This window comes from Crinia signifera, chromosome 1 (assembly GCF_055691185.1).
Source record: "Crinia signifera chromosome 1, ASM5569118v1, whole genome shotgun sequence".
In the NCBI taxonomy this organism is placed as follows: domain Eukaryota; kingdom Metazoa; phylum Chordata; class Amphibia; order Anura; family Myobatrachidae; genus Crinia; species Crinia signifera.
In genome coordinates this window covers 325,499,025-325,517,118 of record NC_139217.1, presented here as the reverse complement: position 1 = coordinate 325,517,118, position 18,094 = coordinate 325,499,025, and the positions used below count along the sequence as shown (strand labels likewise).

Here is an 18,094-nt window from a genome sequence, read left to right as displayed (position 1 = left end):
AATCATGGTGCATCAAAACCATGATTTGAGTCTTCATTTACACACTTCAATAAGACACATTTCGTGGTTTATATATATATATATATATATATATATATATATATATATATATAATCACTGCCAGGAGGCGGCACTCGACAAAAGAAAAGTCAAGGAGACAGATATCTCATCATCAACGTTTCCAACTTTACTTTAGTTCGTCATCAGGATATCAGGTATCCTGATGACGAACTAAAGTAAAGTTGGAAACGTTGATGATGAGATATCTGTCTCCTTGACTCTTCTTTTGTCGAGTGCCGCCTCCTGGCAGTGTGTATTTGTCCCTTAGGGGATTTGGAAGGCACCGGCTTTGATCTACAGATGAGGTAGTGCTGCTGGACTTTTATTTATATATATATATATATATATATATATATATATTTATTTTACTTCCTGAAATAAATAGATGTTTTTTCTAATTACTTCAAACATCTAGACGCCGCCGACTGGATGGCACCCTCCATCCCTGTACCACTGGGCCAAGAGCACATTCCTGCGGGACACGAGGTGTGGGCAGACCATATGGAGCAGGGAGCTTCAGTGCTTCCAGCACAATTGCATTACACAGCGGGCAGCACTGCGGCCCTGACCGCATGCTGGTCCTCCACTCATTAAGGGATCACCTCTCTCATACCTGGGGGGAAGGCATATACATATATATAAATATATATATATATATATATATATATATATATATATATATATATATATATATATATACCCTTATTACAGAATCTCCCCATACATATAACCCTGGCAGGGCTGGTGTAAGGCTTCTCAGCACCCTAGGCAAAACATCAACCTACTGGTCTGACAGCCAATCAATAACTGATGCAGCTGGACCACAAGCTCTGAGAGCAGTGGCGGATGACAATCAGCAGTGAGTGGTCATGTAGGTGGTATACCCACAGTGCGAATGGGCAAGGCACCACTGGCACACACCTAGTTACGGTCCTGCACATCACCTAGTGCCCTATATTTACATTACGCTTGACAGTAGTGCCCCTTACACAAAATATCCACAGTAGTAGCGCTGCTTATACATACAACATAATGCCCACAGTAGAACCCTTCCACACACATAATATCCGCAGTAGTAGCACTGCTTATACATATAATGCCCACAGTAGTAGAACCCTTACACTTACATAATGTCCACAGTAGTGGTGCGGTTTACACATAATGCCCACTGTTGGCCACAGTAGCAGCGTTGCTTATGCATTATCCCCACTGTTGGCCACAGTAGTAGACAGTAGTAGCGCTGCATAACGCCCACACCAGTTGCTGACAGTAGTAGCGCTGCGTATCGCCCTCACCAGTTGCTGACAGTAGCAGTGCTGCGTATTGCCTGCACCAGTTGCTGACAGTAGTAGTGCTGAATAACGCCCACACCAGTTGCTGACAGTAGTAGCGCTGCATAACGCCCGCACCAGTTGCCGACAGTAGTGACACTGCATAATGCCCACACTAGTTGCCGACAGTAGTGACACTACATAATACCCTCACCAGTTGCTGACAGTAGTGACACTGCATAATGCCCGCACCAGTTGCCGACAGTAGTAGCGCTGCATAACCCCCGCACCAGTTGCCGAAAGTAGTGACACTGCATAATGCCTGCACCAGTTGCCGACAGTAGTGACACTGCATAATGCCCGCACCAGTTGCTGACAGTAGTGACACTGTATAATGCCCACACCAGTTGCTAACAGTAGTGACACTGCATAATGCCCGCACCAGTTGCCGAGAGTAGTGACACTGCATAATGCCCACACCAGTTGCTGACAGTAGTGACACTGCATAATGCCCTCACCAGTTGCCGACAGTAGTGACACTGCATAATGCCCTCACCAGTTGTGGACATTAGTATTGCTGGGTAACGCCTGCACCAGTTGCCGACAGTAGTAATGCTGCATAATGCCCTCACCAGTTGTTGACAGTACTAGCCCTGGGTAATACCCGCACCAGTTGCCAACAGTAGTGGCACTGCGTAACGCCCTCACCAGTTGCTGACAGTAGCAGTGCTGCATAATGCCGATACCAGTTGCTGACAGTAGTAGCGATGCAGAACACACTCACCAGTTGCTGACAGTAGTATCCCTGCGTAACGCCTACACCAGTTGCCGACAGTAGTGACACTGTTTAACACCCTCACCAGTTGCAGACAGTAGTATCCCTGCGTAACGCCCTCACAAGTTGCCGACAGTAGTGACACTGCATAATGCCCTCACCAGTTGCCGACAGTAGTATCCCTGCGTAATGCCCTCACAAGTTGCTGACAGTAGTAGCGCTGCAAAACGGTCACACCAGTTGCTTACAGTAGTAGCGCTGCATAATGCCTGCACCATTTGCCAACAGTAGTAGCGCTGTGTAGCCCTCGCGCCAGTTGCTGACAGTATTAGCGCTGCATAATGCCCACACCAGTTGCTGACGGTAGTATCCCTGCGTAATGCCCACACCAGTTGCCGACAGAAGTGACACTGCATAAAGCCCTCACCAGTTGCCGACAGTCGTGACACTGCATAATGCCCTCACCAGTTGCGGACAGTCGTGACACTGCATAATGCCCTCACCAGTTGTGGACATTAGTAGTGCTGCGTAACGCCTGCACCACCACTTTATTTACCTTAAAAGCTGGCTGGCTGGCTGTGGATCTACTTATTTCTTTCATTACCTGGGCTCCCGTGTAGCTCTGCCCCTTCCACTCGTGTAGCCACGCCCTTCCACGCGTGTAGCTCCGCCCCCTTTCCAGGATCTGCTGTCACTCATGACTGAAGAAGGATGATGACATTAAGGGGGTTGGGAGCTCAGCTCTGTGCTGCCGGCGCTGCTGTCTCTCTCTGCTGTGACTGTGAGTGTGAGTGTACTGGGAGCCGGCAGCCACAGAGCCTGACTGAGGACAGCAGCGGCGGGGATTCACAGCATGGACTGGACTGGAGAGCACCTCTCATGGCTGGCCGCTCCCTGCACGCAACCATCCTCACAGACACAGACGCTGGTGAGTGGTGACTTCGTGACACTGCAGAGAGAGACAGAACCGCGGGAGAAGCTGCGTGCTGCCGGACATGCGCACCAGCCCTCCCGCGGACATTTTTGCTCTAGTGACAGTCATTGCTGGCCGCAGGCGCAGCCATATTTCTTTGGGGCAAAGTCTGCAGCCCAGCCAGGGGGTTGAGCAGCCCCTTTATAACTATTATGGGCCGGCCCACCGGGAAACGGCCCGGTTTCCCGGCAGGCCAATCCGCCCCTGCTCCTCTGCATATTAAACATCCTCTACCACCCTGGAAGTTATGTATCAGGGCCCCTTCATTCAGCCCAATGCCCCCTTCTCCCACCCCATCTCCCACCATCTGTGCAGTAAAGGGGTAATTAGTGGAAATTACTGATCCAGGCCCTACATGCTGAGCGGTTGATATAATGCCCCCTACCACCCGTGAGACATCAAAGCTTCCCCCACCCCTACCACTGGAGGATCGGTAGGGGCCCCAATACAATGCTATTCCCAGGGGTCTACACTGCTGTTGGTGCCCCTGTATGTGTATATATATTTTTATTTTATTTATATAAATTTGGTCTATCTATAACACTTTAACTGACCCGGCATATACTGGGTCACCTAAGTGTCCATCTCCGTGCTTTGCTCCGCCCCTCTGGAAACCCCCTTCTGAAAATCCTGCGTTTGCCCCTGGGGCACATGTAAAATGTGGAGAGAGAATTAGATTTAGGTGTTATTTTGTTTCTGTGCAGGAAAAATACAGACTGCTTTATTTTTACACTGCAATATAGATCTCACTTTGAAGTAACCCCCCCCCCCCCCATCTAGCTCTCTCTGCACAAGTTACCTCTACCCCACCTGCAGTGCACATGGTTTTGTCCATCTAAGAAGGAATTTGCCAGAAGGAGTGAACCAAAATAACCCCCAATGAATTCACTTGTGCTTCTCTGAGGAGACCTGGAAAATGATAACTGTTGGTAGCTCTCAAGGACTGGAGTTGGCTATCCTTGGTTTTTGATGACTGTCGGCCCACCAAGGGCCGGCAGTGTCCTGCAAGTTGATGGGGGGAAGTTGGGAGTCCCCGCCCTGCTACTCGCATGCCTGCAGTGGCTATTGAAAGGGACTGGGGGTCTGGCCTATTGGTGTACCATGCGCATAGGCCACACCCCTTGGTCAAGAGGCCATGCCCCAAAACATGTCCCACTGCCACCAATGCCAATGTTGGGAGGTATGCAGTAGGCATCGGGCTTGGTAAATGTAAAAGCAGTGACCTGTTTCTATAAACAGAGGTGTGAGGATTGAAAATTGCAGTTAGGAAAGAAATTATTGTTCAACTAAACTCCTAGGGGTACATTTACCAAAGCTTCTAAATACTAAAAGAGGTGATGTAGCCCTTAGCAACCAATCCGATTCGGTCTAGAGAAGGATGCAATAGAGACATGATAGACAGAATCTGATTGGTTGCTATCGGCAACATCACCTCTTTTTATTCTTAGAAGCTTTAGTAAATTTACTCCATATTGTCTAATTTTGGTATTGAAATGAGTATCTGTTGCCTAATGGCTCGTTCTCACTGCGGCAAAAACCCCAGTATTTGCCAGGGCAAGCGGTAATTTTCAATGTTGTGTCTCAGTGTGAATGGGTGTGAGTAAAATTCCCGGGGTGTAATGCCCCGGTAATTTCACACAGGTTTTTTGCAGGGTTATTCCTGGTAAATACATAGGTGTACAACATTGTGAACATGGGAGACCTGGGGTTTTCATACAGGACGCGAAAAAGCAAGCTGATTGGAGAATGAGATCAGGTGACATGTGATGTCCATTTAATGGTGAAGAAAGGAGAGCAGAGATGGCACACTGGAGGGATGAGGACATTTTGGAGCTGCTGGCTGTGAGAGGGGAGGAGGAGATCAAAAAGCAACTGACTGGCACTGTCAAGGATTCAATAGTGCACTACAACATCTCCAAAATCCTGTCTGCCCGTAGCATCATTAAAACCCAGCAACTGGTAGTGAAATAACTAAAAGCACTCCGTAAGCAGTACTTCAAGGTCATGGGAACGACCAGGCCAGCCAATAGATCAGTGAAACTGCAAAATAAAAAGTGTTTATAATTGTTTTACAATAAACATTATAAAAAAACTAAAAAAAAAACGATACTTAATAGTTGTGGTCAACTACAACCTTTGGAATAATAGAGTTCCAGCCTTTGCGGTTGAAGTAATCAGCATCATTGTAAGGGGGGGGGGGGGGGGCAATGATATGTATGTGTGTCCCTTCTATGGCTCCAGCACACTGTGGATATCCATGATGCAGGAAACTAGTGATGGCATCATCTAGTCGCTGTCCTTGAGGTAAGGTGATGAAGCGACGGTAAAGGCCTTCCAGCAAAGCTTGCGTAACCTCATGCACTAAAGTGCAATCGTTGATCTGCCCATTCCAAACAAGCAGGCGACTGTGTGGTATTCTCCATGAGTAGCATACCAACACAACACTATCGGTAGTCTCTTTCTCGTGAAATGGGTTTTCTGCAGTTTGTGGACTGCCTAGAAAGTGCAGGGGTGATAAGGTCCAGCATATATTGAAAGGTCCCACGTGACATGCGAAAATGTTCCATCCACTGGTCATCCTCATAAGCCTTCACTGTAGACCAAAACACTTTACCATGACTGCGGTCTCTGGTCCACATTCGCCAGGTAGTCGCTGTGCTGAATTTCAATATGGAGGGAATGCTGGGCATGATGAAAGCTCTTCTCCTGTGCAAATATTGAAGGTGAGCATTCTCTCTCTCAGCAATAAATTGCGCTTTCCTCCTCTTCAGAGTACAATGTGCAAGGTATCACAATGTTAGCAGCTGAAGCAAGCTCTCATTTGCTGCATGAAACAGCAAAATATTGCAATAAACCAGGAACTCCAAGCTACTCATGAGTGCCTCGTTGGCCATGATTAAAGCAATGCAGTGTGCTGAGAAATAAAGTCCCCTTTAAATGGCATCATCTTAGCCAGCCATTAAAGGCTTCTCTTTCAAAGATGCTTTTTCAACAGCCAATCAAAGCTGCTCTAAGATTCCTCACACTTGTTGGCAGGGCAGACCAGGGGAAGCAGTGTGAATGGGGCAGACACAGGAATTTCCCAGGTCTAAGGTGCAGTATGAACGGGGTCTGTGAGCTGAGATGATCTGTGCCCTGCCAAAAACACGGGAACAAAAACCCCGGTTTTTGCAAGGGCGGCAATGAGAACGTGGTATAATTTGTAATTTTCAATGTAGAACCCAAAAAGAGTAAACAGTATACACTAGCGGATCCACCAAAGAGTGTAAGACTTAACCAGTAGGATAGTTTATTGAGCAGTAGTTTATACAGCTTTACTCAGTTACATACATTTGATATCTACAAGTATCTACTATAAATAGCTACAGCCGGTGTTGTATGTGTGTAAAGCTGGGCATACACTAGGGTGACTTCTCCCCTCAGAGCTTCCCGGGGGGCAGTATCGCATACGGTCCTTTGTATGTGATCACAGCCAAGCCTGCCCAGCTCAGTAGAAATTCAACAGATTGCTTCTGCAGCCAGTTTGACTCACAGGTTTCGGTGCGTGGGCACGGGATCGCACATCGCATTGGACCTGCTGTCAATCTGATGCATGAAATGTTTTTTTTTTCTCCATTTTCCTAGGTTTGTGAGTAAATTGCTGATTGTAATTTGCTCCCATACAGTAGCAGATTTTCAGTCCAACCATCCAACTATTTAGATGGTGGCATGAAAGTTGGTCTAGCGTATATGGCCAGGATATAATACTGGCAGCTTTTCAGCACTGGGGCTGGTTGTGTTCAGATTGCAGTCCAAAGTTGTAACACAAGCTGTTAAACTGCTGGATCACCCCTACACCTCCACTGACCTCAGCTATTTCTTATTACTGTAGGTTTCACTTTCTATAAAATGGCTACACGACTATATGAGACAAAAGAACACGCATCCTGCTATCAGAAATACAGGCCCACGCCACCACAGGAGATCCAAGACATTATCATGAGCTATCTTGGGCAAAAAGTAAGAAAACATTCATTGGTTTCCTGCATCATAAATACAATTGTCACCTTGAGGTCATGAGTTTGCAAACGCAGGAGAACATAACTTACTAAATTTGCTATCTCACTAATAAACTAACTCACGCACGAAATTCAAAGCCTTGCGAGTCAACCAGAATAAGGTCCTATGTGTGTACCCATGCTAAGCTGGTTTTCTTTGTTTTGCTGTCATGGTAAAGGTCTTTTTCTCTTCCTAGTTGCCAAAGCCTTATGAGCTTGCTGTGGATGTTGGCTGTGGATCAGGACAGGGCACCAGAATTATGGCTCCTCATTTTAAAACGGTGCTGGGAACAGACATTAGTGAAGCCCAGATAGAAGAGGCCAAAAAAGCTCCTGAGTTTTCAAACATAACATTTAGGTGAGATGAGCTGCTAATAATTCCAATCATTTTAGAAAACTGTGTAAATAAAAGTGTGTTTTAGGTATTTAAAGAACGGTTCATTAAGTGCAGAGGGACCGGGCAGCTAAAAAGTTCAAGACAGTCATTTTGGTGACTGGTTAATGGAGCATCCCATTGCCAATATAAATGAGGCAATTAAAAATAGGCCTCACCTTCATGAATATTGATTGAGTTTATGATCACTGATAACAACTGCGTAGTATGAAACCTGTTAGACACCTTTCTGGGGAGGTCCCATATAAGTGGCCACAAGAATCAATTTTGAAACTGCATTAAACCATGGGGAGCTTTGTGATTATAATCAATGCAGGGAAATAACAGTGCAAAATAAAAAATACTGCTATTTGGGCCTGATTCAGACTGGGCTGCAGAAGGGCAAAAATTGCTATTCGGCTAATGCCGCCCTCCTGAACATGCGTGAGCCATGTTACTGCAATCACAGCAGATCGCAGTTTCAGTGCTGGCTGGGGGCAGCGTTATAGGGGCAGGTCGCTGTATTTTGTGGGAGTGGCCCGGACACTGCAGGCAAGTCTGGACCGCTCATGGGGAGATGTCACACACAGCTGCTGCAACTCAAAATATGGCTTCACAGGCATCCCACCCACAGCCTAGCGCCGGCAGTTGAACTTTATGCGGAGTTTCACAAAATGGCAACTAAGTCTGAATCAGGCCCTTTATCATTTATTTTATTGGAAGGGGAATAATCCAACTTGTAAATTATTGAAATATATTTTATTTCAGGTTGTTTACTTAGCTGTAGAACACTGCATTTTGCTTACTTGCTTTTGAAACATAGGGGTCGATTAACTACCCCACTGCTTGAGTGTGATAATGATTCTTGAAGGAAATGTGATACATTTTTTGCTTAACTTTTTATTCTTTAACATTTTTTTTATTTTGTTGCAACCAAAAACAAGAACATAAAACATCCTATTATATTCTCTCTGCCTGATCTATTACCTTACATGTAATTTAAAACTAATGTTTCAGTCTGTTAGCCAGGGTAGTTTTTACATATGGGGTGTTGCCCATGGCAACCAGATTCTAGTTCTTATTTATTTAGCTCTGTCTACAAGATAATAGATAACATCCAATCATCAATGGAACTCCCATCTTAGTATATTTACCCCCTATGGCTCTCAGGCCCTTATTCTGGTTCACTCGCAAATGCAAATTCCTTCTCAAATAGACAAAACCATTTGCACTGAAGGTGGGGCAGATGTAACTTGTGTAGAGAGAATTCGATTTGGGTGGGGTTTTACTTCAAAGTGAGATAAAAATAAAGCGGTCAGTATTTACCCTGCACAGAAACAAAATAACACCAAGGGCGAAATGTAATAGGGTGCGATTTTTTAGACTAAAAAAAAATCGCACCAAATCGCACCTTTAAAAATCGAATTTTTTGCCGCGAATTCGCATATGTAATGAGATGCGAATTTGAGGCAAAAAATGTGAATTGCCGCGATTTCGGGCGATTTTCAGTCATGAAAATGTGCGCATTTTCATAAATGCGATTTTGTGCAAAAAAAAAAAGTTTTAAAAAAAACGGCGTGGGGTCCCCCCTCCTAAGCATAACCAGCCCCGGGCTCATTGAGCCGGACCTGGTTCCAAAAATACGGGGGACAAAAAGCATAGGGGTCCCCTGTATTTCTGAAACCAGCCCCGGACTCTTGGACCGGTCCTGGTTCCAAAAATACGGGGGACAAAAAAATCTGGGGGTCCCCCGTATTTTGAAACCAGCACCGGGCTCCAACAGCCCGCGGTGTCATGCCACAGCCGGGGGACACTTTTAATACAAGTTCCCCTGGCCAAAACATGAGCACCGTGGCTGGTCAGCCTTGGACGGGGTTCCTGGAGGAGTGGGGACCCCCCCCAATAAAGGGGTCCCCCCCCCCAGGCTTCACCCGTCCAGGGCTGAAGCCCGGGGCTGTCACCGGCGTCCGTGGCCAGTGGACGCCGGCCTGATAGGGTTAAATCGATCATACGTTACATTGCTTTATACCGGAGAACTACAAGTGCCAGCAGACCTCCCCCGCATGCTGGGACTTGGAGAACCACAAGTCCCAGCATGCGGGGCATTAATGGGCCCGCTGGGACTTGTAGTCCACCTGTAAAAAGAATGTTTATAAAAAACACACACACAGAGAAGTAAAAGTTTATTACACACACACACACCTCACTTTTACACCAGCGTTACTTACCATTCCTGGATCCAGCGCTGGTCTGGCTGCTTCACAGCCGGCTCCCCCCGCACTGACAGGCAGCGGGGAGAACCGGCTTTCTCCGTTGCCTCTAACAGCTTCTGTAGCGCTGTCCCAGTGCTACAGAGGCTGAGAGCGCGATTGGCTGAGCTATGCGTCTCCATGGAGACGCATAGCTCAGCTAATCAGGAATGAGCTATGCGTCTCCATGGAGACGTATCGGCCAATCGCGCTCACAGCCTCTGTAGCGCAGGAACAGCGCTACAGAAGCTGTAAGAGGCAACGGAGAAAGCCGGTTCTCCCCGCTGCCTGTCAGTGCGGGGGGAGCCGGCTGTGAAGCAGCCAGACCAGCGCTGGATCCAGAAATGGTAAGTAACGCTGGTGTAAAAGTGAGGTGTGTGTGTGTAATAAACTTTTACTTCTCTGTGTGTGTGTTTTTTATGAACATTCTTTTTACAGGTGGACTACAAGTCCCAGCGGGCCCATTAATGCCCCGCATGCTGGGACTTGTGGTTCTCCAAGTCCCAGCATGCGGGGTAGGTCTGCTGGCACTTGTAGTTCTCCGGTATAAAGCAATGTAACGTATGATCGATTTAACCCTATCAGGCCTGCGTCCACTGGCCACGGACGCCGGTGACAGCCCCGGGCTTCAGCCCTGGACGGGTGAAGCCTGGGGGGGGGGACCCCTTTATTGGGGGGGGTCCCCACTCCTCCAGGTACCCCGTCCAAGGCTGACCAGCCACGGTGCTCATGTTTTGGCCGGGGGACCTTGTATAAAAAGTGTCCCCCGGCTGTGGCATGACACCGCGGGCTGTTGGAGCCCGGTGCTGGTTTCAAAATACGGGGGACCCCCAGATTTTTTTGTCCCCCGTATTTTTGGAACCAGGACCGGTCCAAGAGTCCGGGGCTGGTTTCAGAAATACGGGGGACCCCTATGCTTTTTGTCCCCCCGTATTTTTGGAACCAGGTCCGGCTCAATGAGCCCGGGGCTGGTTATGCTTAGGAGTGGGGACCCCACGCCGTTTTTTTTTTTATAAAAACACTTTTACACATTTTTATTAACAGGACCATGCACAGATCTCAATGATCTGTGCATGGTTCTGTCAAATTCGCCTGTCAGAACCTGGTCTATTTTTTTGGCGATTTTTGGTAACGTTTACCAAAAATCGCACCCTATTACATTTGCGAGTTGTATACTTTATAATGGGAAAACATCTGGATGCGATTTGTAATGTGACTAAAAATCGCCACTTCCAAAAGTGCGATTTCGCGGTAAAAAGTGCGATTTTTTACCGCGATTTTCAACCTATTAAATGTGCGATTTTCGGAAAATGTGCGATTTCGGCCGTTTTTGACCAAAAATCGCACATGTCTAAAAATCGCACCCTATTACATTTCGCCCCAAATCTACCTCTCTCTGCACATGTTACATCTAAAAGGCCCCCCAATCCACTAGGGCGAGGTATTGCATGCGGTACCCCACCAACTCACCAGGCAGCTGCTAGACTATATTATTGCATATGATACATTGTATGAGGTACTTTTTGGGTGTAAGCGAACCTTGCAGGGGCTACAGGCTGCCAAGAATATTCATAGTGCCCGTAGGATCTTTGATTGCAATGCGTGGCGAATGGGAATACACCTCACAAAGCAACCACATGAAAATGACATGCAATGTGTCACTTTTAATGCTATCCTTCGCAGTAGTGCATCGGAAATGCATAAAAAGTGGGCAAAACAAACTAGTGGATGGCGGCCTTAAGCGAATGTTTTTGATTTTGGAATTTACTTTCAACAAGCACACCAGGGTGTGACGTTTATGGGTCCACATACTTTTGGTTATAAGTACATCCCATCCGTCATGGCTGTCATGGAGAGTTAAATTAAATCAATTTAAATAATTTGTAATTCCTACAGTGTCGCTCCAGCTGAGGAAGTACCAGTAGAAGATGGCTCTGTAGATCTAATAACTGCATGGTGTGCTGTCCATTGGTTCAACATTGAGAAGTTTCTAAAGGAGGTAACACATCTGTATATTGCACATAAGAAAAAAACAGTTTATTATTCTGTCATAAAAAAAAAAATGATAATAATGTGAACTGTTCATCCTTGTCTTGTGTGCATCTTTTCTCATATGTGTCCTTGTGTACATGAGCCCCTAAATATGCAGATGCGTGTTTGATAATGTACAAGCAGGCATCTCTTATGCTCAACTCTGGGCTCAATCCAATTATAAGCAAATGGTGGGATGTGCCATTGCCGCGGCATTTCAGCACCTAGGGCAAACCATTAGCCATGAGAAAATATTGTAGACAATAGGATACCGCCCATAGAAGTGCACAATTACATTAATTTGTAGAGATGTTAGTAGTTTGCAACAACAATTATTTACACCCAGAATTTTACCCCACCTTGGGATCTGGACTATTATTATTTATTAACAATTAATTATCGAGTATTACCATATTCCGATGCTGCGCCCCCCCCCCCCCCAGCTGGGCCCCCCCCACCAATATTGGCATTGGTGCGGATGCCTAGTGTGGATGGGGCTTTAGGCATTGGCAAACCAGGACAAGTGCCGCCTATTTGCATATTGGTCCTGCCAGATTGCAGAGGTTCTTGGGGGGGGGGGGGGGGGGGCTGTATGATATGGACACCCAGCAATGTTGGCAAACTTGTCAGGAGGATGTGAAAGTCAAGAGAGAGAAATATGTAAAGTTATGTGAGGATGTAATTGGGTAGGATAGCTTATGGAGATAATTTGGGTGGTTCTGGGATTTGATAATATTGGCTGAAGAGGGAAGTTTCCAGGAAACGCCCTAAAGTTTGGAGACTAAACTAAAGCCTTAGGAGAGTAGTCAATCCCTGGCAATATTTCAGAAAGTTGGAAATATTGTTTATTTAGTCTATAATAGATCAAATTCACATTCAATCTATTCAATGTGTTGAATTTTTTTCCGACTTTATGAAACATTCCGATAGTCGGAAAAGACGTGGATAGGTGAATGCATGTCTTTTTTAGGCAGAAACAGAAGCTACTGTAATTAAAAAAATTAGCAGCCATTTCCACCAATACGGATTTTGCTTTTCAAAAAGCTGAATCAGCAGCCCCGAGCCCCAGCACCGGGCCCCAGATGAAAAATGCCCGGAATGAATAGGTCCTGGCTGTTAATTCCAACTATTGGAAATATCATCCAGAATAGATATAGATGCTAGTGAATCAGAAAAGGTGGAGCCATGCTTCATTCCCAATGACAATTTGCTATTTAAATGTCAAAACATTTTTCTTTGCTTTTCGATCTGTGTTAACATGCTGCTTCAATCATTATTATCATCATCATTTTATCATTATTTTATCTTTAATTATTATTAACTATACTTTGATAATTTCAGGTTGATCGAATCCTTAAGCCTCGTGGATGTCTTGCTTTTTTCACCTATCTTCCTTCAGTGGAAGCTCATTACAAGAACAAAACAGAACAGATGTCAAAGATCTTTGCAGAGGTCAGAATTCTGTACCAGTTTTCAATACATCACAAGGTTTTGTAATGATTAGCTACATGCCATATATATAAATGCTGATCTATTCCATTTAATCTGACCTGTTCCTTTTCTGATTTCAACATTTATCACACTGGAACAACAACTTGCAACATCAGGACAAATGTTTTTTAACATACTATTAAAAACATGATTATACTATGGGGGTCATTCTGGTTCATCCTCACTTTTTTGCGAATTAGCAAGGGTGAGCGATGCTGATGGACTGCGCAAGGGCATATTTGCTTACTCGTATGTGCAGCCCATCTGTGTGAGCGGAAGCGGCGAGTTGTGTAATCGCTGGCCTGTTCGCACAGAGCAGTGCGGGTGGGGGCGTGTGGCTGCAGAGTGCAGTCGCACCCATTGAAACGCCCAGCATTTCATGGGCGTTCCCATGAAAACGCTGGGCATTCCCATGGTTATTCATCGGTGTCGCGGGTGGGCAGCAGATGTCAGCTGCCCGCCCTCTTCCTGTACAGGGGCGCCGCAGATCTAAGTCAGCAGAGACTGACTTAGATCTGCGAGCACTTGAGAAATCATTGGATGGTTGGCAACCATCCAATGATTTCTGCCCCATTCGCATGTGTGCAGGTGAAATACAATTGTAAAGCGCAACGGAATTTGCTGCGCTATATAAGAAACTGTGAATAACTAAATAATAAATAAATCTGCCTGTGGGCGGCGTTAAGATGACCCACAAAGCTGCAAATTTCGCAGCTTTGTGGGTCAATCAGAATGATCGCCTATGTGTATTCTACCAAGGAAAAAAAATGTTTTACTAGCGGAAAAAAAAACCTAGGTAAATCAAAGTTATCCCCCCCCCCCCCTTATACACCAGTGATGGGTTGCAGCAATCCCCCATTCCCGCATCGGTCGTATCAGAGGATCGGGAATAATAAACATTCTCCCTGAAAATTTAACATTTGCCTAGCATTGAACCAACAAAAGTGTTCTGTATGTAAAGTGTATAGGATTTATAGTATTCCATTTTAAACCATAGTCCACTTTTTATTTTTTATTTAAATCAATCAATTATATTGAATTTTCCAAAATAAAAAGAGGGAACATAAAGAAGGGGACAGGAAATAGGAACATCAATGTAAACAAGTCATCCACTGAGTGAAACAAACAGTCAGAAGGAGCGAATAAGTTCAAAGTCCACTTTTTATGTGACAGATTAAATATTTCCCATGCAAACCCTTAGTAGCTTCAAGAGCCTGTATTTGCCTTTTGGATATTGTCTATTGGCACATACTGTCGGTGGGGCATAGGGAGGTGGTGGAGCACGAGCTCTGGGCGCCGAAGGGGTCCAGGGTGGCGGCACGCACTGCAAATGATCCACCGGGACACGCTGACGCTGTGCCTGCCCTGATTGACTGTGTGCTGCCTGGCGCCTGCCCAGCTGAGCCTGCAGCTGCCCGCAACCCGGTCTTTCCTGGCCGTCAGTGCGTCACGTGTCCACTGCTCCTGCTCTGTCCTCCCTGCTTGACTGTGATGACGAGCCACTGCCGGGCAGCGCAGAAATCAGGAGGACACTCCCCCTGCTGTACTCCGTCCTCCCTCAGCACTCCGTCCCAAGCGTATTACGTGCCCAGGCAGAGCTACTGTATGTAGTGTGGTAATGTCATGTCACTTATCATGGGCAGCCTGTGATAAGTGACATGACATGTAATAGCCTGTGAGGTGCAGGCTATTTGGGAATTTCTGTCTCTATCTGTAAAGTGGCAATCATTTAAAAGACAAAACTGATCTAGTTGATTGCCACTTTAAAAATATGTACAGACTTGCAGATATTCCCGAATAGCCTGCACTTTGAATCTATTACATATTGTCACATGTGCTCTATGTTCATACTTTCTATTAATAAAAAAAAATATTATTTTCCAGGTGCAAGATTTACTGGAACAGTATCAACATGAAAAAGTTAGTCTTGTCAAGTCAGGTTACAAGGAGATATTTGAGGCTATTCCCTATACAGACAAAAAAAGGTATGTAAATGTTTTTTTTTTTTTTTTTTTATGTTCCTAGAACATGGTGCCTCATTCATACAATATATTATATTACTAAAGCATAACATTTGTGAACTCAAGTTTTTTTAAAATATATATGTGTGTATATATATATATATATATATATATATATATATATATATATATATATATCTTATATATTTAGCCAGAACTGTCACTATGTGACTGTTTGTATAACGCTGGGCGGAGTCATACACACAGGTGGATCGGGCTGCCATATACATGATCTGCACACCTTAGATTACAGCTGGAGCAGTCCCCAAGAAAAAGGTTAGCTATATACATGATTTTCATATACCTACTCCCCAGGGAAGCCACACGAAGGTCCTGTGACGTCACCGCAGGCGTGATCTTCCCCCTATCAGGGGTGGCCAAACCCCCATATGCTGGAGAGCCACACAGTGGGAGAGGGGCGTGCTTTTAGGTAGCAGCCACAAACACCCCCCCCCCACACCCCCCCCCCCCCACACACACACACACACAAGCACAACCTCCAGCTATGTGGAGCGGGCCACCGACAGCCGAGCTGCGCTCGGCTGTCGACCACCCCAGCCTGGAGCACTTCCCACCCACCCTGTGCGCTGCAGTGCAGGAGGCGCAGGCAGCGGGGTACATTCACCGCCGGACACACGCCGGCGGTGATGGCACATGGACCGAGCGGAAGGCAGGGGACTGGGGAGGGAGCTACGACTCTCCGGGCTAAAGCGCTGCAAACGAAATCTCAACCTTCCCACAGTGTGCAGTGCAGGAGAAGCAGGCTGCGGGGTAAGTGTGGCACCAAGCACAAACCGGCAGCAATGGCACATGGCAGCAGGCCCAGCCACAGGGGGGGGGGGGGGTAAGGGGGAAAGCTAACCCGGGCCCCACCAATCTTAGGGGCCCCAAAATAGGCCCCCCCACCCACTTCCCCCTCACATGGCTAGCCAACAACCCGCCTGCCCCGCTTGGCGGCTGGGGCAGATAGGAGGTAAGGCGAGGGGGGTGGGTGGGTAAGGGAGTGCGTCAGTGTAACGCAGGCCCCAGGGTGAGGGAGTGCGTTAGTGTGATAGAACGCAGGCCACACAGTGAGGGAGTGCGTCAGTAATAGAGCCCAGGTGGCGGGGGAAAGGTAGCGCAGGCCACGGGGTGGGAGAGTACGTTGGTATGACAGCACGAGCCGTAGGTCAAGGGAGTGCATCTGTGTGACATAGTGCAGGGTGAGGTAGTGCATGCAGTTCAGGTTACAGCATAGAAGGGGGCTAGCCCCTTACGCTGGTGTGAAGAGCGCCCGTAGGGCGCAATGAATCACCTAGTATCTCTTATATATTTAGCCAGATCCGTCAGTCAAAGCAGTGTAGCCAACAGTGGGCGGAGTTCAACGGGTGATTGACAGGCCCATCCACTGTTAGCCACACTGCAAAACCTGGCCACTTCCGTTCTACACAGCACCCCCCTTGCCTTCCTTTCTCCACATCAGCTCACACCCCTCCTCGGCCGCCCCTCCCCATGCCCGCCCATACATGTCCTGACTCCGCCCCACGGCTGCTCACCACCCGCAAACCCCACCCCCAACTCATCCCATGGCACACCACCCCATGCCTGTCCATAGGGCATCCCCAAGGAAACGCACAGCGCAACCCACCTCCCCTCCTGACTCAGCCAGCAGCTACTTCCCGGTGGGCAGGACCAAACCCTCCTCTGTCGGGCCGTTTTCCGTGCTTTCCAGGCCTCTACTGGCCTGAAGAGCAGTGGCCACGCCCCCTCCACCCGAGCACACTGACTCACTGTGATGGCGCCGGTGAAAGGCTAGAGGACAGCAGGACAACGTGCACATCGGGAACCCTGCTGTGGTTCATCTGTAATCTCTCCTCCTGCCAGCTCCTTCCTCCTACAGTGGCTCCCTGGAAGGACAGCAACAGTGAGTACTTCTGTACTCATCGTACAGCAGGGGCATGGCACCCCCCATGTGGGGGGGGGGGGGTGAGTGCTAATTTCGGAGGGGGGGAGGGGTGCCCGCGAATTTCGGGGGGGGGGGGGCGCGGGTGTGGGAGGGGTGCCCGTGAATTTCGGGTAGGGGGGGTCGTGGGCTCTCTGTGTGATCCCTCTTTTTTTCTTTTCTCTGCAACCCCCCCTCTCTCTCTCTCTGCAACGACTCTCTCTCTTTGCGATCCCTCTATCTCTCTCTCTCTCTGCAATCCCTATCTCTCTGCGATCCCTCTCTCTCTCTCTCTCTCTGCGATCCCTCTCTCTATCTCTCTTTGCGATCCCTCTCTCTATCTCTCTCTGCGATCCCTATCTATCTCTCTCTGCGATCCCTATCTCTCTCTGATCCCTCTCTCTATCTCTCTCTGCGATCCCTCTCTCTCTGCGATCCCTATCTATCTCTCTCTGCGATCCCTCTCTCTCTTTGCGATCCCTCTCTCTATCTCTCTCTGCGATCCCTCTCTCTCTGCGATCCCTATCTATCTCTCTCTACAATATCTCTATTTCTCTCTCTGCGATATCTCTATCTATCTCTCTGCGATATCTCTATCTCTCACTCTGCGAAATCTCTATCTCTCTCTCTGCGAAATCTCTATCTCTCTCTCTGCGAAGTCTCTATCTCTCTCTCTGCGAAATCTCTATCTCTCTCTGCGATATCTCTATCTCTCTCTGCGATATCTCTATCTCTCTCTCTGCGATATCTTTATCTCTCTCTGCAATATCTCTATCTCTCTCTCTGCAATATCTCTCTCTCTCTCTGCGATATCTCTATCTCTCTCTCTGCGTTCCCTCCCTCTCTCTCTGCGATCCCTATCTCTCTCTGCGATCCCTATCTCTCTCTCTGC

At 47.2% G+C, this 18,094-nt stretch overlaps 1 protein-coding gene across 1 annotated transcript in view; it reads left to right on the top strand.

Annotated features, from left to right (window-relative positions):
* Window positions 1–18,094, top strand: part of LOC146080803 (putative methyltransferase DDB_G0268948) — a 58,850-nt gene that overhangs the window by 18,502 nt on the left and 22,254 nt on the right. Inside the window, exons 2-6 of the mRNA XM_083188471.1 lie at window positions 6,951–7,078; window positions 7,314–7,474; window positions 11,635–11,737; window positions 13,111–13,221; window positions 15,145–15,245. Of these exons, the coding sequence (XP_083044597.1) occupies window positions 6,968–7,078; window positions 7,314–7,474; window positions 11,635–11,737; window positions 13,111–13,221; window positions 15,145–15,245 (587 nt within the window). The 5' untranslated portion in view covers window positions 6,951–6,967. The remainder of the gene's footprint in view (window positions 1–6,950; window positions 7,079–7,313; window positions 7,475–11,634; window positions 11,738–13,110; window positions 13,222–15,144; window positions 15,246–18,094) is intronic.